The sequence below is a fragment of the Anolis sagrei genome, chromosome 1 (genome assembly GCF_037176765.1).
Source record: "Anolis sagrei isolate rAnoSag1 chromosome 1, rAnoSag1.mat, whole genome shotgun sequence".
In the NCBI taxonomy this organism is placed as follows: domain Eukaryota; kingdom Metazoa; phylum Chordata; class Lepidosauria; order Squamata; family Dactyloidae; genus Anolis; species Anolis sagrei.
Window position 1 is genome coordinate 234029256 of NC_090021.1, and position 24809 is coordinate 234054064.

Consider the following 24809-nt stretch of genomic DNA (forward strand, 5'->3'; position numbering starts at 1 on the left):
AGGATGAACTGAGGTCTGGCGATGTATTTAGCATAATTGCTCAAATCCAGCCTTTGGGAGGTAAGTCTACAGTTCCTCTTGGAAGGACATGATCCAAAAAGAGGTCATTAAAAACTGGCACTCTATCCTTCCCTACACAAATCCTGTTAAATTAATGTCCCTCTCAGTGTTTTTGTAATTTACATAAGCCTGTCACACCTGCTGCCAAGACAAGGTCCAAATACTGGGACAAAATACACAGCATTCAAGAGGCCATCAAAGCTTTGTCTCTAGGAGACAATTAATGAGGATATCACTTGTATTTTAAACCTCGGGGAAGGGATTGGGAGGCAGGGCTTGCAGCATTTCCTGTTAAGTGATGTCCGCCCTTCTCATCCTATTTTTCCACATCCCAGCATCAACTGCCAACATACATGAAAGCTGAAGAAACTTTGATTCAAAAGAGACATGTGGCAGAAAGCGTGCCATTTGGACTTACAATCTGTGTGTGTTTAATTCATCCCCTGGTTTTCAACTCAGGAGGGCAGAAGGACGGAAGAGGAGGAAACGGATAAGGGCAAATTTGCCCACCATAGCCTAACAACACTGGGACTATGGTGGGGATGGAAGAGTGAAATGCTTTGAACCACATATAACCATTCTCTGGGATCAATTAACATCAGGACAAAATGAGACCTTTTTATAAAATATTCTAAGTCTTCAATATTCATTGACTGACATCTAGATAACCTATTTAAAAGTCATAGGGCTGTTTAAAATACTCTCCAAAAATAGAGTTTTCTTTCTCTGGATATATATATATATATACATACACACATACATATATATAAAATATAGACAATATAAATATAGATATGCAGAATTAAAAGCACCTCAGTTATTTTCATAGTTCCCAAATATAAAAATCCTCACAGTATTTTTCCCTCTCTTTGCTAATAGTGTCTCATTCCATCTGCCAGTCTCTCCAACTCCACATTCTGTTCTCTGCCACCTACAAGTTCCCCCACCTTTCCTACTCCTGATTTATATAGTAGTTGCATCATTGTTTAATAAGCCATTGGTAGCTGCACTGTCCTGGAGTTTCACATGGGCACCATTGGGCTGATCAGAGGTCCTGTCTTTCGCTGCTTGTTCCTGGCGAAGCTTTCGGCGGAAGTAGAAGAGGTAGCAGGGGAGCAGAAAGCCCACAAAAGATAAGATGAGGAGGGCAAGGTTCACCTGGGGAGAAAGCAAAGAGAGTCAGTAAGAAATGCTGGCACAACTTCCTGACCTGCCATACAACGAGAACCAAAACTGTCTACAAGGATGGCTGAGGTAGTGTCACCTTCTCTTTCTTGTGGTTCGGTATACACAAACTGTTGTTTCATACACACAATTAACATTATTATATAAAATTACCATTAGCCTTTGTGCATTAGATATATATGAAACATAAAAGGAATTGCATGTTTAGGCTGGTCCCATCTCCAAGATATCGCATTATATCTCTATATGCAAATACAAGTGTTCCAAAATCCATAAATAAATAAGTCCAATCCCCAAAACACTTCTGCTCCCAAGCATTTCATATAAGGGATACTCAAAATATAATAATTTCATTCCCTGTCTACATTTTTTTTCTATTTAGACGTGGCATTTAAATAATATCAGATGCGGTATTTTGGGATTTTGGGTAAGAGATGCTGAACCTTATCTGTCCAACTAATAAATGAGAAGGATGTCTCTATCTCTATGTGTAGTTACATGGATATGCATACCCATTCAGCCACCATCTTGTGACTTCTTCCACTAATTTTACTACACCAGCTAAACACCAAGAACTAGGAAGCCCAGGCCCTCAAGCATTGTAACTGGAGGTCAGCTATGAGCAACGGTGCTGTGGTTTTGTTTGTTTATTTTTCGTGTCAGGGGCAACTTGAGAAACTTCAAGTCACTTCTGGTGTGAGAAAATTCGCTATCTGCAGAGATGTTGCCCAGGGGACGCCCAGATGTTTTGATGTTTTACCATCCAGTGGGAGGCTTCTCTCATGTCTCCACATGGGGAGCTGGAGCTGACAGAGGGAGCTCAACCTGTTTTCCCTGAATTCAAACCACTGACCTTATTGGTCAGCAGTCCTGCTGGCACAAAGATTTAACCCATTGCGCCATCAGGGGGCCCCTTACCAACAGTGCTATAGCTTTTGAAGATGAACAAATCCAAGGCAAAAGGGAGAAACGTGCTAAGAGGAAAGCGTGTCAAGCAAACCATTGTTGTGTCTGCCTTCCATCTGGAAATCTATGTCCTCATTGTTAAAGATCATGTGGATCCAGTCATTTATGTATCCACCTCTGGAAAACAATCATAATCGGCTACGAGCAATCGCCCATGAGATGAGACTACACCAGCACATGCTCGAGAAAGGATGAGTCTTAAAAGCCAACAGGTGTACACGTAACATCACTAACACCAGCAGTCAAATCTGCAAGCTAATGGTTCTTCCCGGCTGGAAATTTCTCCCAACCATCTCAGACCTTTCCGAGTGGCTTTATTATGCTTCTTGCCTTTTTCTGCTAACTCTCCATCCAAACTCACTTCCTCTCTCCCCCCACATGCTCCCTTTTGCTCTTTAAATGTCAGGTTGTATTCTCCAGATGCTGCTGTATGCAGGGTATGTTCAGCTCTTTGAGGCTTCTCCTGGACAAACCAAGGACCACAATACATCCCAGCCCCGAAAGGAGGGAGATTAGGAGATTGGGGGAGGGGGATCTGGAATCACCCCATGAACCCCTTCCTTTCTGCTGATCCAGAGTGCTCTGTGGGGGTCAAGAGTAATGCAAGATTATGGAGACATAGATATTTTTTAAAGGCAAGACTGCTTACTGCAAGACTTTTCCAGAGCACGTATTTTGAAAAGGGCAGGACTGCTGGGATGAGGAATCGTAATCAAGACCCAAATGCTTGGCTGCTATGCCCTTTAGACAGTTTGTTTTAAATAGTCCATGTGAACACCTAATGTATTGTTATTATTTTAAAGTTGTTCTCCAGATATGGACAAAATACCTTAAAAAAAGAAGAGGGGAAACCTGGAATACTCCACAATGAGCAAAAGGTTATCTGGACTTGGGGAAACAGAAAGGGAAAGTGCTGTAACAAATACCACCAAGCCCAATACATTTGCTCTACCTGGAATGACACAGTTCTGTAAATCCTTGTCAGATGTTTGTAGATTAATGAATACATTCATGTATATATCCATGAACAGGTGAACGCATGTGTACCACTTCAAGCTTTTGTGTGTTTGTTTGCTTTCTGGTTTAAGAAGCCCGATACATAATGGATGAAGCAGGAATAGTGAAGGTTGACGCACCATGCCAATATTTGGAGTAGCTTGCAGGCTAACTCTGAACATGCTAGCAAACATGAATCTGGGTTCACAATGCAAGAAGAAATCACCCCTCAAAAACAAGCTCACCCATCCCTCAGAGAAACTATAGCTCACCCAAAAAGGATCACCATTCATTGGCCCCACCATTGCCATGAAAAGTGGCTGCTGGAGGAGAGCAAATACCGCACTGATCAATGACTGCAGGCCGGTCAATGTTCCAAAATGGTTGGATGGATACCTGGCAATGAGAAATGGTATGCAGTGGGTAAGCCTCAAATAACCAGAGGAGGTGTGCTTAATCCTATCCCACATCAACAGGTAGTTATAAAATGGACAGAATTAAGATTTTGTATTATATGCAGAGAAACTATCAACTCTCCACATTCACTGAGGTTAAGAGCAAAGGACCCTCATGAAAGTGAATCTCTAAAAACTTTATGAATTTGAAGAAACTTTTATGAAAAATCCAACCTGAAGAAAAAATATTCAGCCACCTTACATTTGACAATAGTTTCTTTCACCTGCTTCTCCTCCACCACCTTTCCCTCGCCTTAAGGAAGATTAGCTGCCATAAGGGGGAAAGATTACTAGAAATAGATGAAAAGAGGAGCATGGCTTCTTGACTGTATGACTTCAATACCCTCCAGCTTTCTTTGCCTGTCACTAGAAAGTGCTCAGTGTTTGGAATAGGATGGATAAGCTGTGGGCTTGGTTTGCTTTTTTCCTGTCGCTCTGGTATGGGATTCAAAACTACCAGTATATGGGTAACATTTACACATGCAAGTATACACATACATATGCACCCACCCATCAAACACCCACTGTATATACTAATGTACAAGCTGACTCTATGTATAAGTTAAGGATGGGTTTTGGGGATAAAATAATGGATTTTGATATGACCCATGCATAAGTTGAGTCATACACCAATGCCACTCAAGCATTCGAAAGGCCCAGTGGTGCCATGGCGGAGAGAGTAGAGGGGGTCAGTACTTCTTTTAGGTTCTCCCAAGCTGGATTAAGTTTCTGCCTTTTGCCATCCTATTCCAAAAAGGAGGTTGTTCCTTTTATATACAAGAGTTAAGGTACACCCATGGATAACTCAAACCAGTTTTTGGGGGCTGGTTTTTTGACTAAAATTTCTAAACATACATGAGTATATAGGGTAATTCTCTCCTGCATCAGCATAATAGCAATTTTGTTCTGATAACCAAAAAGGAAGCTGCTGTGAAGAGTCTGTCCCCGTCCCACTTTCTGCATCTGCTGTTCCTTCTGTCTTCCCCTGGAAGACTCATCCCCCTGGTCTTTGGGTTGTATAGTAAGACAGGCTTGGAAGGGCAAATGAGACTCAGACAAATCCAGAGTCTGTCCTAAGGTGGAGGTGCTAGAAATAAGGTGGAAAGTGAAAATGGAGCATCTTTTTCAATTGAACTGGTGCAGAGTAGAAAATGGGCCAGGGGATAGGGATGATCTGGCATTTCAGATGTTCAACTGCCACATGCATCATATTGTAACACTGGCCAGGCTGGCTGAGGGGAACTGTAGTACAATAACATGCCCCTTGTTCCCACCCATAACTCCTGACCCATATTCTCTAGTAAAGGTTAAAGGTAAAGGTTTCTCCTTGACATTAAGTCTAGTCATGTCCAACTCAGGGGGTTGGTGCTCATCTCCATTTCTAAGACAAAGAGCCGGCATTGTCCATAGATACCTCCAAGGTCATGTGGCCAGCATGACTGCATGGAGTGCCTTTATAGTGCAGCCCCTAAATCCTCTTTTAAAGCCCCCGGACCCATTTAAAAGAAACATCAGGGTATTTTCCTCCTCAAAAACACGAAAAGTGTGTCAAAAACAGCTCGAAATGCATAATGTAGCACTTTTGACCCCACCAACTCCCCATGTCCCCCAAAGATTTCAAAAATATTTAAATTGGCCCAACATTTGTTTCAGGCACACTGGCACAGCCTATAGAAAGGGTGGGACTGGCTACACTCCCCACCCCTGCTGTACCGAGAAGGTTCAAGAGTTTCCAAGGAGAGACGCAGACTCACACAGCAGCATAAAGGCCTCCACAGGCTGAATGGAAAAAGCCACGCACCATGGTATGAAGGATGAAGGTCACATACTGGGAAGGAAACAATATATAAATATAAATAAATCTGAATTTGTCACACAAAAGACAAGATACAGAAACAGTGAAGGCATGAAAGTACACTAGGACACATAATAGGGAACTGGTCAAGTTAGGAAATCATTGGCCACTGACAATTTCCCTGCCAGAGAATCCACTCCTGGTTCTCATCTGAAGTTTAAATGTCTGCCCAAAATGTTGCCAAAGTACTTGAGGGAAAACTCTTTTAAAGTTCAGTTTAAAATACAGAGCTAATTCACCAACAACAACCCTGACATAAAAGTCATCAGCCATTACTGGAGGAAATACATCAAGGAGCATCACAGGTGAATAAACAACATAGCAAAACTCACCTGAAGATGGAGGTTGTTGATCAGGCAAGTGATACCAAACCCCACCAACATCAGATTGGTGATGACAAAGGCACGGATAGCATTGGTCAGCTTCTGTATCTTACGGTTGCGAACTTTAGGTGGCTTTCCTTTCACTTCAGTCCTAGGACAGCAAATAAAAACTATCAGTCTTTTCCTCCATCACACACCCCCCACACGAAAGTGTCAGTGCCAGACTAGTTATTCTAGAGAAAGATTATTTTTAGAAGCTGAGAGCCTCTCACCCGGCAGTTCCAGCATGGTCCATATTGCCTGGCCCATCCACGCAATCTTTGATGCGCCAGTCCATCACATAACCAATGAAGGGGCAGGTGAGAAGGCACAATAACTGCATGACACCAAAGATGGAGGAGTAGAAGCTGACTGTCAAGCAAAGAGAAAGGGGACAAAGCGGGGTGGTGCATAAGGAACAGCTTCAAGGTCTCTGGCTAAGTGTTCAATCTCTCAAAGTAATCAAGAATTACTACATAACCTACAAGGAAAAGCATCTCTCTGACACAATATGAAGTAATTCAAAGGTTGTGAGTTTGAATTCCATCAGAGACAGTGCTTTTGAAGATGCAAGCAGATCTATACTGTCTTCAAGAAATCACAGTAAATTTGCAGTAAAACAACCAAAATGGTAAGTTATATTCACAGTGTGAGAGTAACAGGAAGGAACCAAATTCTAGATCAGGGGCCCTCAAACTTTTTAAACAGAGAGCCACTTCACGGTTGGGAGGCTGGAATATAGTTTGAAAAAAGCATGAACAAATTCCTATGCACACTGCACATATCTTATTTGTTGTGCTAAAAAATGAAAGAACAACACAGTATTTGAAATGAAGAACAATGCTAATCATTATTACCTGACCAGTATTTCAGTGGGAAGTGGGCCTGCTTTTGGCTGATGAGATAATCAAGTTAATGAGGATTGCTGATGTTGTGTGCCTCCAAGACATTTCAGACTTAGGGCTGACCTCAAGTCTAAAGATTAGGGTGGGAACCGAGTAAATGACCTTGGAGGACTGCATCTGGCCCGCATGCCTTAATTTGGGGACCCTTACTCTAGAGCAGTGGTTCTCAACCTGTGGGTCCCCAGATGTTTTGGCCTTCAACTCCCAGAAATCCTAACAGCTGGTATACTGGCAGGGATTTCTGGGAGTTGTAGGCCAAAACACCTGGGGACCCACAGGTTGAGAACTACTGCTCTAGAGGTTTATAGGTATCTTTAAGGTATTGATTAATTTAGAAGAAACCAAATTATCTGCATGCTACTCAGGAATTTGTGGCTAGAAGTGAACAAACATATTAAGAATAGTGCACCAAAAACAATAATAAAAATGAAGGCTCTGCTCAGGCATCCCTCCTGTGCACTTTTGCACATTGTGTTCCAGTGTTTTGATCCAGCTTGACCCAAACTTTTTGGATTAGATTCCTTCCAACCTGGGAATGGGGGATTCCCATCATATCACAACCAGCTGCAAAGTGCCAGGTTGACAGAGGTCTGTATATATAGAATCATAGCATTGGAAGAGACCTCATGGGCCATCCAATCCAACCCTCTTCAAAACACCCCCAACAGATGGCCATCCAGCCTCTGTTTAAAAGCCTCCACAGAATGAGTCTCCCCCACAGTCTGGGGCAAAGAGTTCCACTGCTGAACAGCTCTCGCAGTCGGGAAGTTATTTCCAGTGTTCAGGTGGAATCTCCTTTCCTGTAGTTTTGACATTAATATTGAAATCTGAAATATATACTTTATGCCACTGTTCGGTGTCCCAGTCTCTAGTATCAACTGGAGCCCCAATATTTTATCTTCAGTTTTGCTTCCCCTTGTTTTTCTAAACTTCTTTGTTCTGTTGTAGCCTGATTTCTCCCCAAAAGACTAAAACAAACATCCAGGACCACCTATTCTATTTGTCAGTGTGGCAGAAAATCAGATGTTCAAAACAATCAGATAAGCTCTTTCTCCACTTTGTGGAAGCCCCCCTCCCCATCAGACAGAATGCAGGTGTGGCAATGACAACAATGAGATTCTGGGTTGTTGTAGGTTTTTTTTGGGCTATATGTCCATGTTCTAGAGGCATTCTCTCCTGACATTTCACCTGAATCTATGGCAAGCATCCTCAGAGGTAGTGAGGTCTGAGATTCTGCTCCTTCAGGACTCTAATTTCTCCACGTCTCTAATTTCTCCACGTTGTACAACATTTCCTGCTTAACACATCTGGATTCTCAGGCTGCTTCATAAAAATTGGGTGGCTCTGAGAGAGAGTGACAGAGCATATGATGCTCCAGGCATTGTTTTGATATGATTTGCTCTGCCACTGGGCAGAGCTGATGGGAAATGTAGTCTAACATTATAATCTGGAGAGCCACACACTCCCCAATCATGTTTTAAAAGGGAGACAAGGGATCCTTTTTTCTAGTTTTCTTTTCCAGGGAAATGGAAATTCTCAGATCAAAGCTTGGATAAATATCGAACAGAATGGGAGGTATCTTGAATAGGACTTATCAAACACACATCAGTGAAATCCTGCTCCAGCATCATTAGCATGCTGACTGCCTACCTGTCTCCTCAGCTTTATTTTGCAGCTCTTCTGGTACTGAAATAGACAACAAAAGAGAAGAATAAGACTACATGACCACAATCAAACCAAAATCTTTCCCCACTAAATAGATTCACTGCTTGAGCACAGCTCCCACACAGTTATTCCTTGCATCATGCCAAACACTCTATTTCTCTTCAGTCTCGTGCTTCATTTATTTTCCTTCTGTACCATCCTTCCCTTTAAATTCCATGCTGCTGCTCACTGTCCCTTGGCTGCTGGACACTCTCCCCCCTCCCTTGTAGTCCTCACCAGGGTCCTTGCCGCCCGTCACCTGGAACTCCAGCATCTTGTTCATGGCTGCCATGTAGAAGATGATCCGCAACTGGGTCATGCCCATAGTGAGGAGACTCCACAGAAAGATGGGAGAGCAGACGCTGCGTCGAAAGGGAATGGAGCCTACAGCCAGAAAGAAGGAGTGGATTTTGTGACACTGTGACCAGAAGGAAGTAATGGAATTGTTCGGACAAACAAAAACAAAGGCCTATCCCTTCACACTTAAGTTAGGAGTGAAGAATTAAACTTCTGATAATGACATGAAGAACTGTGTGATGGTGTTTGTTTTTGGGGGATTTTTTTGTGTCAGGAGCAACTTGAGAAACTGCAAGTCGCTTCTGGTGTGAGAGAATTAGCCGTCTGCAAGGATGTTACCCAGGGGACACCCGGATGTTTTGATGTTTTACCATCCTTGTGGGAGGCTTCTCTCATGTCCCCGCATGAGGAGCTGGAGCTGACAGAGGGAGCTCATCCACACTCTCTCCGGATTCAAACCTATGACCTGTCAATCTTCAGTCCTGCCAGCAGAAGGGTTTAACCCATTGTGCCACTGGGGGCCCCTAGTGTGGTGGTAATTTCCCCATAAGCTTCCACAAAAGGTGGGGAAGGGACCAGGTGAACCATTCTTTTTAAGTTGTATATCTGAGCATTCGGCTGGTGGGAAGATTAACAGCAGCACTGTGGATTAGGATCTTTCAGAATTGTGAGTTATGGTCTCAGCTCCCCATGCGATAGCACTAGTGGTTTCAAAGGAAAAAGACTATCACTCAGGAAGCTGACCGAGATTTGGAAGGACAGCTGAAGTTTAAAAGATTTTTAATAGGGACTTCTCAAATACAGAACTCTGTAGGCTAGACCTTGAAGAAGAGGACAAGAGTTTTGCATTATCTGTAAAAACTTGACCTACTGAATCAAGACTCTGCAGAACTTCAGCTGTCATTTAAGTATCTTATCTAAAAGATTGTAATAAATGTCTTTCTGGTACAGCTCTTAACCCAGGCCTGCAAGAGCATTTCTACTGGTCTAAAGGGGGAAAAGTTTGGATTTTTTTTCCGTGTCAGGAGCGACTTGAGAAACTACAAGTCACTTCTGGTGTGAGAAAATTGGTTGCTGCAAGGATGTTGCCCAGGGAACGCCCAGATGTTTTACCATTCTATGGGAGGCTTCTCTCATGTCCTTGCATGAGAAGCTGGAGCTGACAGATGGGAGCTCACCCTGCTCCCCAGATTTGAGCTGCCAACCTTTCGGTGAGCAGTCCTGCTGGCACAAGGGTTTAACCCAGTGTTTCTCAACATTCCTAATGCCACAATCCCTTAATGCAGTTCAACTATAAAATTATGTTTGCTGCTACTTCATAACTGTAATTTTGCTATTGTTATCAATTGTGCTGTAGATATCTGATATGCAGGATGTATTTTCATTCACTGGACCAAATTTGGCACAAATACTCAATACACCCAAATTTGAATACTGGTGGGGTTGGAGGGTTGATTTTGTCATTTGGGATTGTAGTTACTGGGATGTATAGTTCACCTACAATCAAAAACCATTCTGAACTCCATCAATGATGGAATTGAACCAAACTTGACACACAGAACTCCCATGACCAAGAGAAAATACTGGAAGGGTTTGGTGGGCATTGACCTTGAGTTTTGGAGTTGTAGTTCACATACATCCAGAGAGCACTATGGACTCAAACAATGATGGATCTGGAGCAAACTTGGCACAAATACTCAATGTGTCTAATTGTGAGCACTGGTGGAGTGTGCGGAAAAATAGACCTTGACATTTGGGAGTTGTAGTTGCTGGGATTTATATGTCACCTACAACCAAAGAGCATTCTGAACCCCACCAATGATAGAATTGGGCCAAACTTCCCACACAGAACCCCCATGACCAACAAAAAATACTGTCTTTTCTGAAGGTCTTTGGTGACCCCTCTGACACCCCCTCGCAACACCCCAGGGGTCCTGACCCCCAGGTTGAGAAACGCTAGTTCAATCCATTGTGCCACGGGGGTCTCCAGAAGAAAAGGTACTGAGGTTCTTTACAGTAGCAATTTTTTTTCATTATTCCTGTATATGGGTTATATAGGTAGAAATTGTGACTAGGCTCAATTCCAGTTTGTGCTGTGATGTAATGACAATTCCTGCCCTTTTTTCACACTAAGCCTCCACCCAAGAACAAGGGCAGAGAAAGCCTCAGCACTGCCTAAAATGGGCAAGAGCCACTGTTTTCCTCCTAAGCCTAGGAGCAATGCCAAAAGGAAAGTGCAAATGTTCTCTTCTGCCAACAGATGGAGGCAGAGCTCACGGTGGAGCTGGCCAGTCTCTGCCAGCTGCAGAACCTGATGCAACAAGCCCAGGGCCTTGCGAGGACATAGCTGTCAGATATAAATCAATGCCAGAACCACAGGATGTTGTTTCCTATCCACCTCCCCCAAGATGTCTTCGATCTTCCAGATGCCATCAGCCCTTCAAAAAGTGTGGGAGGAGCCTTGAATCACAAGAAAGGTGCCAAAACTAAATGCAGGCTTTATCTTAACAATAAAGCTTTTTGGGCATCCTTGGGAAAGAGAGGGTTGACGCAATGAGAGGCACTCACGCTCAGATGATTTAGAGGGCCCCTGGCAAAGGTCCTGCATAGATGGATACAGCTCCTCCTTGGTTTCTTCCGAATGTGGCACTCGCTGGCTCAGCCGCTGCCCCACAGCCGTCACATGGACATAGAAGCGGTCTCCCGTTACCTTGTGATCCAGAGCTAGGCTGCTCAACTTGATCTTCTTCCTGTCTCAGAGACAATGTGCAATGGGGAAGATGGGGTGATGATACTGCACCTCTCACCCTCTATCTCCACCATATTAAACAAAGCAAAGCACCTGACTACAGTGGGACATTAGCTTCTGAATTCAGGCTCAGCACAAATGGAGTTGTGTATTTTTTTTTAAGGGAAGCTCTCTCTCCATCCTGTCCTCCCCAGTGCAGATGTTTCTGTTGTTTGACTGGAAGCAGAAAGGAGGAAGGAGAGAGTTAATGGGAAGAAGGAGGTATGTAGAGGAAGATGAGAATTGGGGGCATATGCCTTAAAACGTGGTGGAAGATTCAGTGTGAAAAAGGCATGTATTTATAAGCGTAATAGAAGTAGAAAATGGGAAAGCTATATTTTTGGATTGCAACCCCCAGAATTCATAAAGCCATTATAGGAAGTGTCCAGACTATCTGAGGATTCTGGGCCCTGCAGTTCCCAAAAGAAACTCTAGTGCCCTGGCCCTGAGAGAGAAACCCATCAGAGTAGGAATGTAAATAATATTCAAATTTGTCTCATCCTCAGTGCGAAGAGTAGCTTGGCATACTGAGATGCTTGAAGAAGTGTCAACCACCACAAGATTATTTGCCATTTTATGTAAAATACAGTTTTCTATGCCATATGATTTTAATAATAATAGTAATAATAACTTTATTGTTATATCTCCATCTCACCAAAGGGACTTGGGGCAGCTTACATGGCGACCAAGCCCAATATAAACAAAACTGCAAAATAACACAGTTAAAACACAGAACAATCAACTGTATTAAAACAACAAAACCAATAAAATCTAAGATATCATAAAGCATAACCAAGCAACGAACAACCAATAGCTGAGAAAAGTGGGTATGTGTAGATTTGAGACTAATAGGGCAGGACAGAGCTGTAAGGCCGAGGGCTGGAAATAAAATGCTGGGGATCCTACCAAAAGATGAGAGCTGGGCAGACTTCATCAGTAGCTGATTTTTGCAGGAAAATTAGTGACTTTATTGCACAAATGAGGTTTTACACACACACATAGTCCCAAAGTTTAAAAAAAATGAAAATGTGTGAAATATCACACAAGGGAGAGATACGCCTTTGAAATTATTTCTTCTTGCAGGGAAGAATAAAATAAACAAAGATTTACTTCCTTGAGTCAGAGCAGTTACCAGCACCTGGCATCCTTAGACACTTGCCAGGATTTACTGCCTTGTGCCCTCCCCTCCCCACTTTAATAAAATTTCTAGCCCTATCATGCCAGGCAGCACCACATAGCCAGATCTCCCACAAGGCCCCTGGCACAGCATCATTCATTCTGAAGCAATGCAGAAGAAGCAAATTCCTAATCAAATTGTATGAAGCCAGTTGCCCTCTCCTGAAATCTGCCATCACATTAGTCTGTCCATGCCTGCTGCAGAAGGCACCTCCATCCCAGAAGACACTTCCCCAAGAATAACCTCAAGGGCAGAGCCTGTGCTATTGGGTGTGGAACCACAAAAGAATGGCATGGAGACTGAGATGAATACCAGCAAAACTATGTGAAGGTATGGAACAGCTGAAATGTTGCAGTTTTGCAATCTGGGAAACTATTTCACCTTTCTAACATACAAGAGCTGCTGGACAGTAGAACGGACTTTCTCAGAAGGTGATGAGACCTTCATCATGAGTTTTTGCTTGTTTTTTAGCAGAGATGATAGGACTGCCTATCAAGAAAGCTTTAGCTAGATATTTAGCCCAGATTTTAGAAAAATGACTTTTTGACCGGCTCTCATAATCCTCCAGCCAGCATACCAAAAAGCATACTAGCTAGGGCTTTCTATGGGTTATAGTAAAATCTTACTCCAAAATCAGATTCGGGCCCTTTCCCCCAGTCTTCTGTGGTATGTCTCTCTTAAGTGACACATCCAATGGAAATCTAGTAATCACCCCACAATGATTCAGTTCTCTTTGCCTGCCCTACATAGAAAATGAGTTTTCCAGTATGTGATAGCAGACAACAGGAGGACAACTCTTTCTAACAAGTACTTAGAGGCAGTCAGTTAATAGCAATCAGTGAACACAATCAGTTGGTCCAGTTGTGGTGGGACATATGTGAAGGCATCTACTTATGCTCTTCCTGTCCCACTGCTGTGGCATCAAATGTGGAGATTTAGATGTCCACATGGCTCCTGTGCAAGACTTTATTCAGCTACTCCCACCAATGAAAACCATCACACTTGAATAACTGCTGCCACCACAGAACTCTGTTTCTCAACTTAAACATTCCAGTAATCCTAAAGTAGCACTTAATAATTTATTAAACAGAAATTCAACATGATAGAGCTTACTTAACACATCTAAATTTTGACTCTTCCTAAGAAACTAATTCATATGTCTCCTAATCCTAATTGACCTGAGTTTTACTCATTTATTTCTGATGCTAACACTCGTAACTATCCAGGTATCACACACCATCCTTTTAAAATCTTACCCAAACCACCAGTCAGTCTCAATATTCCTTACTCTCACCCTCTCCCAACAGATCCTTATCTTGTTAGATTTAGTATATTTCACATAAATATTTACTCTATTTGTATCCTGCCTTTCTCTACCCCGAAGGGGACTCAAGGCAGCTTTACATATCGCAACTGTTCAACTGCTTTGAACCACAAAAAATTAAAATACATTAAGTTAAAGATTTAAAATTAAAATTGACTGCACATTAAAAACAAATAAAACATTACATGCTTTATCTTAAATTTTGTAATGAATAAACAATTGTTTCCCACAAATTCATAAAATCACAATAACTGAAGTCTACACCATTTTTCACATGTATTCACACCATGTTAATATTTACTTCTATCAGACACCAAAGAAAAGAAATATGACCCTGAAGGAGTGGAAAACAAAAATATGGCCACCCTTCACTCAAGAGACTACAATGGGCCCTTGGTATCTACTAAGGCTTGGTTCCAGGACACCCTATGGATATAAAAATCTATGGCTGCTGCAAAATCTATGGAAGTCTCATTATATGCAATGGCATAGTAAAATGAAATAGGAAAGTCAATGTCTGCATTTTGGATTTTTGGAGGGGAATTATTTTCAAGTTATGGATAGTTGTATCTGGAGTTATGGTGGACCAACTATACATCTGATGGAGGTGTAGCTGGAAGATTAATATTTCACTCACTTTCCCTTGAAACTGGCTCTCTCTATCTACTAGTCAATCTGTCTAAAGAACTAGCGCATGGGTAGCTTTTCCCAAGTGAGACAGAATTGCCATGCAGCTCTACTTACACATAGCTGGTTTCCTCAGGAGCTGGGAAGGACTCATGGGGCCAGTTGATCAAGCAGTTGAGGAAGATGAGGCAAGCCAGACCTGCCCAGACGAGCATGATGATGATGAAGGAAACTCCACTGTCATAGATCAGCTAACAGCAAAGAGATAGGAAGCAAAAGTGAAGAGCTGAAGCAGTGGAATAGTGTTGGCCTAAGATGGATTTGGATGTCCTATCAAAGCAATGTCCTATCAAAGCAGAGAGGAAGAAGGAATGGGGACATCTAACTCTACTTAGTGAGATCATTCTACCCACGTGTTGGAAAATGAGTAAATATGAATCCTCTTCCACAAGATAATGCCCCCTCTATTATTTCTCCCTTCCCAACCTCATGTTTTCCCCATCCCAGAAGAGTTTGGGAAAGGGTCTTTCTTGAACTACAATCCCCAGTCAACAAAGCCAGTCGCCCTGCTGCCTGAAAATTCTGCATGTCGTAGTCTAATGAGTTGCTTTCTGAAACAACATAATTGTGTTGACGAAGAAGGTCTTCCTCTCCCCTTACCGCCAAATCTATTTGCCTCTCTTTTGCAAAGAGGTGAGATGCATTTCCATTAGCCAGGGGAAAATATGTGGATATACACTCCAGTGCTGACTGAAATACAGAAAAACCGGGCACACTCCACACCCAAAAGTGGAAAATGATTTCCACTTGACTACACTGATTGGTTTAGCAACATACCTTGACACCAGGAAATGTAACAGCAGAAGAAGCATATGAGCCGATCATGAGTGCCATGAAGGTAGAACGTAGATTTCCAAACATGTTGGGCAGCTGAAGACACACAAAAAGTGCAAGAGGTTAGTAGAAATGCCATGCCTATACAAGCCTCTCAGCTGGTGTTTCAATTAAGAGTAGAATCCTTTGCTTTAAAGGAAACGTCTCTTATTCTGTGACATAGAATACTATGTGTTTCATTACCACTCTGAACCATGCTGGATCACAGGTCTTTGGTCTCATCCATCTCAAATCTTCTCCAGGAGCCCCTTAGCATAGTTCCACAATCCATAAAGGAGAGTCAGTTAAAGGCTAGAGTCTTATTTCCCAAGTTAGCCATAACTAAGCTCAATGACAAGCAATTAAATACATTTTATTTAATATATGTGTGCAATCACACTTCAAAAGGACCAAATACATGTGTGTGAATACAACCAGAGAACTATGGAGTAGTCATTATTCCAGAACTATTATTATAGAAACAGGGAATTTCTGACCCTCCAGATCAGGCCTGTGTCCCTCTAGGTGTTTTGGACTTTGGTTCCCATTGGACAAGCTGGCTAGGGCCTGTGGGAGCTGGAGGCCCAAATACCTGGAGGGACACAGGTTGTGCAGGTCTGCTCTAGATCTTGTTGGACTGCATTTCCCACTGTCCCCAACCATTGCTAATCAATGATGAGATTCATACTTAGATTTTCCGAATACATATGTATGCTCCAGAGCTACCCACTCTTCACGGGTGGCTTGTGGACTGAGCCAGGTGTAATCCCCCACCTCAAGGTGAGGAACCACCCTCTGTTCAGTTCACAAGTAGCCACTGCTCCACACCCAAATGAAAAGGCTTTCTACTTCCCCGCTTTGTTTCTCTCTGGAACTGCCCTGAGACATGGCACAATGCCAACCATGCCCTTTGCTTGAGTAAATACCAATGGACGAAAATGAGTTCTATCAGGCTAGCTTTCTTTAACGTATGCCCTTGCCTAAGGCAAAGGAAGAGAGGTGTGGCACTTAGCTTTGCCTCCTCATTGGCTGGCTGCTACCCATTTGCCACATGTATGTGTACCCTGTGGTTGCTAAGCCTACCTATTCCAAAAACCACTGTGACCTAATAGTAAACTAAGCATAATAGTGCCTTGTGTTCTGGAAATGAGCAGTTACCCCCTCCTTCCCCAGTCAAATGGCAAAGGTGTTAGCTCTGGGTCAGTTCTCTTGCAAGATAACCTTTTTCCCCTCTGCTTTTTGCCAGACTGCATTGGTCTGGCTACAGTGGGACAGCCCAAACTCAAAAGAAAAAGGTCAACTCCATGACATGTACCATTGCAACGTGGAATGTGCCTGTACCAAAGAAGGTGACTGGAACAAAGGACAAGGAAGGACTTTGTAGAATAGGAAATCCCAATTAGCAAGGCTCTTCTCTGCCCTAGACAGATCACACAACATAGCTACCACTTTGATTTAGTTGTGGAACACAATCTTTGGTCACCTTGGCTAGGTTTTATCTTCCAAATCATTATATTTTTGAAAAGGAACAATCCCAGAAATCTCACACAACAGGAAAGTCATGCACACCCTTGTAGGCACACCCACACCGAGATGTTCTGGCACCATCCGGGGAGATCATACGCCTATTCCATCAATACACTCTGAACTTCTAAAGAAAACACATGTACACAAAGAAGGGAAATGTCTGAACCTGCCAAGTTGAATTCCACCACAGTTTCACACCAGTTTAATTGCTAACCTTTTATCAAATCAGACTGTTTTCAAATTAACTTGCACCTGCAGATCAATGTATCTGCAGTAAATTAAAACTTAAAAAGTGCGGAGGAACTCTCAAAATGCCAAAAGAGACGGCAGTTTCAATAAATAAATTAAAACGTACTCAGGCTTTTAATCATGGTCTCAAAGGGCACCTTCATTTTCCATGCTTTTATCCCATACAGATTGGGCTCTCAATGACTAGAAACTAACAAGGCCTGATTTTTGTTGTTGTTGTTTATACATAATCTTTAAGACCACTTGCGCACAGTACCATTTCTGATTGAAGATGGAATTTCTCATAACTGATTCTTTTCAAGGGCAGGCAGGAGGCTGTTGTGAAGGTGGGGGTGGCAAATTATTGAAAGTGGCCTTCTTTCTTCTTCTATTAGCAAAGGTGTATCCTCATTCTGCAAAGCAAATAGCTGTGTTGGGCCCCTTATTTCATGTAATCATTGTTCTGATCCATGTGGACAGACTGCATTGTAAAACTCTATAGCAGGGGTCCACAGACCTTTTAAACAGAAGGCCAGGTGACAGTCCCTCAAACTGTTGGAGGGCCGGATTATAATTTGAAAAAACATGAATGAATTCCTATGCACACTGCACATACCTTATTCATAGTGCAAAAAAAACCTTAAAAACAATACAATAATTAAAATGAAGAACAATTTTAAAAAATATAAACTTATTAGTATTTCAATGGGAAGCGTGGGCCTGCTTTTGGCTGATGTGATAGGATTGTTGTTGCTGTTGTTGTGTGCTTTCAAGTAGTTTCAGATTTGGTTGACCCTGAGCGAGGGCCGGGGTAAATGACCTTGGAGGGCCATATCCGGCCCCCAGGCCTTAGTTTGAGGACCCCTGCTCTATAGCTATACACATAATGAACGTGATAAAGGCACTCCCTCCTCTGACATTGCAGGTTACAGTGAGTGCCATGAACATCTAGCCCAAAGAATGCCAATGTCCTCCCCAAACACTACAGCCCACCACCCAAGGAATGCTTTCATTCTGGGAGACTTTCATCCTACATTTGATGTGTTTCTTCCACCACAGGCAGGCATCCCAAGGTTCCTTGTGTGGAATTTGCATGACCACACCTACTGCCTTAACCCTTTCCTACCTTTTCATATGGCACACAGAGGAATTGATCAGCAACTGAACAAACTGGAAGGGTCCGACAATGGCAGAGAGAAGCCCCCTGACCAACTGAACATACTGCAGGGGCTTGGGGGAAATGACCTTGATTTTGGGAGATGTAATTCACCTGCATCCTCACAGCACTCAACCCAGCCAATGACAAATCTGGACAAAACTTGGCGCACACACCCAACATGGCCAATTGTGCATACAGGCCTGGTTTGGGGAGGATTGATCCACGATTCTGGGAATTTTAGTTCATCCACATCATTATGTATTTTCTAATGGGACCATTCATAACAAAGAAATCAAAGACTGGCTTTTTCCTAATAAATAGTGCTACTAATTAACAAAATGATCTGACCTAACACCCCAAAACAAACAAACAAACAATGCCTTTCTCAAACAACCCAGGCACTACTGGGTACCCAAGCTAGTATATAATAAAAGAGCGCTTCATGGTGAAAAGAAAAATATGAAACAGGAAATATAATATATATTTTTTCCTTTCAAATTGTCCCAGACAGGTTCAATAATAAGAGGGTGCTTTTCAAAACTGTGCCAAGACAGAGATTTCATAATTTGCCTCTGGCAAATGGGTTTTTTTACAAAGTTAAGGAGATGGATTTGCATGACTACCTATCAAGCACATTCTTCCCCTAAAGAAGGGATCATTTCAGTGTTTACTTGCAGAACACAAAAAAAAAACCCCCACAAACTAGTTACAGCTCACATCCAGGCCCAGAGACTGTACTGTAAATCTCCAGAAATGCGTGTGAATCACTATGGCACAAAAACCTTAATTCTAGATATAAGCTCTCATGATTTTCCCAAGAAGAGCACAAGAAGTCCAGCATATAATTACAGTTTTCACCCAGAGTTTGAAACATTACTAATGGGATGTGGTCTATTATATTACTCATTGCTAGTTGCTTGAGATAATTTGTTGTTACCATCAGGCCTGTAGCGAGGGGGTGGTTTTAGGGGTTCAACCCCCCCCCCGAAATGTTTCATATTTTTTAAAAAAAAACCTGGTTTACTCATGAATTTTAACTGGTTAACCAAATCCCCATGCTAAGTCTATAAGATGCAAAAAATTAAGAGTCCCTCCAGAACTGTAAGTACTATCTCAAGCAAATATTGACAATTTATTCACACTGTCATTACTTGCAGCAATAGCCGATGTAGTGAAGCAACCAAGTTGGGTGTGTGTGTGTTGAATGCTCTCATTAAGGAGGCCAGACTTGGTGGAGGTGGTTGACAGGGGCGGAGCTGCAGGCTATTGAAGGTTGCTCTGCTGTGCTCTTTGCTTCAGCATGAGCTAGGAGGCAGGTTTCAAACCCCCCCCCCCCCGCGAAATTTTCAACCCTTCACGAAATTTTCAACCCCCCCCCCCAAATTGTCAACCCTCCCCAAAAGATTTTTCTGGCTACGGCCCTGGTTACCATCATCTGCATGGGATATATAAGCTACTTTCCTTTCTTGGCCATTTTTTGCCTTTTGGGTTTTTTGTTCTGCAGTGTGTACTTGTTAAACATTACACAGAAACACACAATACCAAAAAAATAACCTTTTTAAAGAAAAAAGTTACTCCTTTTCTCTCTTTTTAAATCACTTTAAACTGCATGATGGCTTGTATCAGCACTCCAGTATTATTACTCTATACTGCCCCCAGGTGCTCCATTAACTGCAAAACTATTAATGCTACGACAAAGCTTCCTAGAGGAGCATTAGTCTAGTAGGGAAAGCATGCACTATATGCTCCATGTGATTTGCATTTTATCTGCAGAAAGCAAAAGAGAAATAAAGACGCTTAGTTGGCAGAAAACACATGCGGGAGATAGCCAACTGTAAGTTATCAAAGCGAAGTCTGGTAGCATAATGATATACCCTCCAATATGTCACAAACAAAAACTGGGAAAAAACCAGAGTGTAGGCAAGATGGCAAAAGTTATTAATGAGGAAGAACACACAAATGAGGAGAGGTTACAGCACTTTGTTTATGCCTTGCCCCTCCTTTCCCCCAAATGAGCTAACCGAGGCTGGAGCTACACTGCCATATAATCCAGTTTCTGAATCCAGATTACCTTCTTTGAACTGGATTATGTGGCAGAGCAGACTCATATAATCCAGTTCAAAGCAGATAATCTGGATTCAGAAACTGGATTATATGGCAGTGTAGATGGGACCTGAGTGGAAACCACTTTTGCACTTTATGTTCAGTTTTCAGCAACTGGAATAAGTAGAGGTCAAATGGAGAAGATGGGAGAAGAGGAAAAAAGTAACTGGGTTTTTTTTAGAAGTAGCTAAAAAATGGAACAGCAGAGATTAATCAGGCCATGCTCTGTCAAAGCAGGGTGGTTGGCTATATGCAATGAACACACACACTATTTCTTATGCTAATGTTATAACATTCATGCATTAGCTTTGCAGTTGGCAAAGGCAACAGTATTATCTCCTCAATAAACACAAATGGTAACACGTTTTAAGCAACATTGTTTCTCACAACATAATTTTTCCAGTTTTCTGCTCAAATGCATGTACTGTCTTTATTATATACTTAAACAACATATATTGCTATACTGATTACCAGACTACCCTGTACCTAGTACTACCTAATAGGTCTCCTTTGTACAAACAGGGCTATTTGTGATTTTTAAAGCCAGGTGATAGAAATATACTGCTCAATCCGCAGCTCACAACCAGACACATCTTGCGCCATAAATCTCACAAATGCAGCACTTCAAGGCATAGCTACGGCATCAAAGCCTAGATAAGAGGCAGCGCTTCTTCCACATTCATATTGTTTACATAGGGAGACATCAGAAATGCACCATTATATATCAAGAGTATGCCCACAAAATGTTGGACCTACTGATGTGTATGATGCAGATTGCTATGTCTAAAAATGCAAGTAAATAAAAAATAAACCAAGATGACCTGTGACCAGGGTACAGTATACAGATGGAAGCATCTGTATAAAAACAAGAGGGATCCATATATATGTCCAAAGATTCTGTGACATGCCAGATCCTTGTTGTAAGATAAAGCTGGTGGACATGTATGTGCAATTTATGGATTTGAGGAATTTCTAGGGAAATGAAGATTTATGTTTCTAATAAAGATTTTTGTGCCATACAAGTGACCTGAAGTGCTGGATCTATAATTATTACAGAATGCAGGTGTGAACCAATGTTTGACAAAGGACTCGGGATACCTCAGTGCAAAAATGGTTCCTTCTTGATTCCTTCAATTTCAAGGACAGAGTGGAGAATCCAGCATGGAATACAATTAAGATACAAATAACTAAGGGCCCTTCCATACAGCCATATAACCCAGAATATCAAGGCAGAGAATCCCATAATATCTGCTTTGAACTGGGTTATCTGAGGACCCTTCCATACAGTCACATAACTCAGAATATAAAGGCAGAAAATCCCACAATATCTGCTTTGAACTGGGTTATCTGAGCTCACGCTGCCATATATTTCCGTTCAAAGCAGATAATGTGGAATTTTATTCAGTTGCATGGAAGGGGCCTAAAAGTACCTAAGATATAAAAAGCATATAGAGTAAAAGAGGAACTAGTACACAGTATGTAAAATAAGAACATCCAGCATTATAGGTACCCAAATCAAATGCCACCTCCTGGATACTAAGCTATACAGTGAGCCTGAATGGAAAAGTCAGACACGGAGGCCACTCACATGATGCCAGCACTGTGAGCCTGCCCTGTCTCAAGAAACCCTAAAGCCATACTTGTTCTTGACGATGTGCTCTATCAGTCCTCCATGTTCCAAAAAGATAAGCTACCAATGCAGTCAATGCAGTGCCCTGCCTCTGCCACTCCCCTGCCCATTAGCCAATGTTAAGGCTTTTCTCCATTACTTCCTGTTGGTTAACTTGTTTCTTAGAAAGCACGCAACAGGTAATATCTCCTGCCTAGTGTAGCAGAAGTCAAAAGAAGGACAAGGGGTTATGCATGCTTAGGACATGTATTGCAGAGAGAACTTCATCATGGTTAATATTGCTATAAAAAGCTGCAGCTGCCCAAAAAACTTCTTCTGCACCACTACTGAAGCAATGTTGGCAACCTATGGCTCTCCAGATACTGCTGGCCACCACAATCTACCACAATATTTTGGACTGCAACTCCCTGGAACACAATGTCTGGCCATTGGCCACATCAGGTGGAACTTATGCAAGTTGAATTTAAAACAAATTGAGAATATCAGGTCTCCCCCTAACTTTGAAAACCCAATTCCCAAATTCAGCCAAATCTACCTGAAACTATTAAAAAAATCACGACAATTAAACCCTTGTGCCGGCAGGACTGAAGACCAACAGGTTGGTGGTTTGAATCCGGGAGAGCATAGATGAGCTCCCTCTGTCAGTCCCTCAAGCTCCCCCCCCCCCCCCCCCGGCTACATGCCTGCCCAGAGGCCATATCCACACTGCAGAATGACAGCAGTTTGAAACTGCCCAGATGTCTGGTAGTGCAATGGGTTAAACCTTTGTGCTGGCAGGACTACTGAATGAAAGGTCAGGTTTTGAATCTGGGGAGCAGGGTGAGCTATCATCTGTCAGCTCCAGCATTCTCATGCAGGGACATAAGACAAGCCTTCCACAGGATGGTAAAACACCCGGGCATTCCCTGGGCAACATCCTTACAGACAGCCAATTCTCTCACACCAGAAGCAACTTGTAGTTTCTCAAGTCATTCATGACACGAAAAAAACCCCACAATTTATGAGTATGTGTGTGTGTGTGTATTTTACAATTTATGTTTTCTGGGGTATGGCCTTTTTCTGTATTTTTAAATGATAGTAGTAATTGGGAAAGTGCCTTTTTTGCCTAACTATCCCCTGAATTCTCCCAAACCAAGTAGGCCATTGGCTATACTGGCCTGGAAATTATGGGAACTGCAGACCAAATAAAAAGTCATTTTCTAAGTTCTAAGTAAGAGGTTAGGCCAGGAATAGTAAGGTCTGGCAAGATGTCCACATGCACTTGATCTGCAGGCAGGTACCCATCTTGCTGACTCCCACAGATCCCAGAAAAAACTCCTGAGAAAGAAAAATGGGTTGATAATGAGCTTCCTCAGAATACTTCTTTCTGAGCCAGCAGTCAAGTCTTCTGATATTTTCAGTTGCTATGAAAAGGAGCAATAACTACAGACCAAAGCAGACCTTGTAGGCTGAAGTCTGAACTAGAGCTGTGTGAAACCTCCACAGAAGAATGGAAGAGGAATTTGTACCTGTACCTTTTTTGTCATGTCATCTCCTGAAGATACAGCAAACCTAACTTTTTTATATGATGAAATGCCTCAATTGTGCAGTATCAGTCTTTACTTACCGTGAGGGAGGTGAAGGTCAGGCAGATCCCACCAAAGCCGTTCAAGGAAAGGCCAAGAAAAATCAACGGGGAAAGGACTGGGAAAACAGAATGGAAACATGACATAGATGATCATGAAAACAGTATGTGTGTGTTTGAAACAAAAAAAAAATCCAGGAAAAAATGGCATGGAGATCTGAAGTGACATCAGCAAAGCTCAAAACACATTAGCCAGCTATGATGAGGGACTGAAGAGATGAAAGTCTGCAATTCTGCAAAACTGGTGAACCAGCCCATCTTCCTAACATGTTAGAGGTGTTTAGCAGTGAATCAGACTATCTCAGAAGATGGCATACATTCCTTCATGGGTGGGTTTTTTTCCCCTAATAGAGGTGAGATAGCCTCCTTTCAAGGATGCTTTAGCTGTGGCTTTCTGCACTGGCAGGAGGGAGAAATAGAAGTCCCTCCCAAATGTACTTTTCTTTCTTTTTTTCTGAAGCCATGGCACATTCCCTAGCACAAGGTCTCAAGTCCCTGCATTCCTGACTGCCCTGAGACAAAGCAAGGGTCCCTCTTGCTCCAAGAGGCAGAAGACAAGAGGGCTAATAGGGCCAGGAGACTCAAGGTCACAGAGGTATCCATCTTTATAGCTGGAGAGCTCTCAGTAAATGTTTTGGTAGATGCCTCTATAGATTACAACAGGCATGGGCAAACTTTGGTCAAAAGGCTGTTAGGAATTGTGGAAGCTGAAAACCAAAACACCTGGAGGACCAAAGTTTGCCCATGCCTGGGTTACAACTTTGCAATTCACATTATAAACCTGTCTGAGAGACCAAGTTGCTCATTCAGCGAGCGATATAGTTCTCACCTGGTGGGTTGTATGCAGCTAGGGCCATGAAAGCACAGGAAATGGCAAAACTTGCACTGCAAAGAAAACAACAGACTCTTCAGAATTGAGCTAAGTCACATCCCCAAAGAGATGCTCCATCATCATTTTGGGAAA

At 42.4% G+C, this 24809-nt stretch overlaps 1 protein-coding gene across 2 annotated transcripts in view; it reads right to left on the reverse strand.

Annotated features, from left to right (window-relative positions):
• Positions 1-467: 467 nt before the first annotated feature.
• The window catches only part of SLC43A1 (solute carrier family 43 member 1), a 36729-nt gene continuing 12387 nt past the window's right edge, over positions 468-24809 (reverse strand). For both annotated transcript variants that reach the window (XM_060771838.2, XM_060771830.2), the window contains exons 5-16: positions 24675-24730; positions 23828-23904; positions 15539-15631; positions 14819-14952; positions 11354-11535; positions 8726-8872; positions 8435-8470; positions 6113-6251; positions 5850-5991; positions 5417-5490; positions 3480-3603; positions 468-1218 (exon numbers count right to left, since the gene is read on the reverse strand). In XM_060771838.2, the coding sequence (XP_060627821.2) occupies positions 1024-1218; positions 3480-3603; positions 5417-5490; positions 5850-5991; positions 6113-6251; positions 8435-8470; positions 8726-8872; positions 11354-11535; positions 14819-14952; positions 15539-15631; positions 23828-23904; positions 24675-24730 (1399 nt within the window). In that variant the 3' untranslated portion in view covers positions 468-1023. The remainder of the gene's footprint in view (positions 1219-3479; positions 3604-5416; positions 5491-5849; positions 5992-6112; positions 6252-8434; positions 8471-8725; positions 8873-11353; positions 11536-14818; positions 14953-15538; positions 15632-23827; positions 23905-24674; positions 24731-24809) is intronic.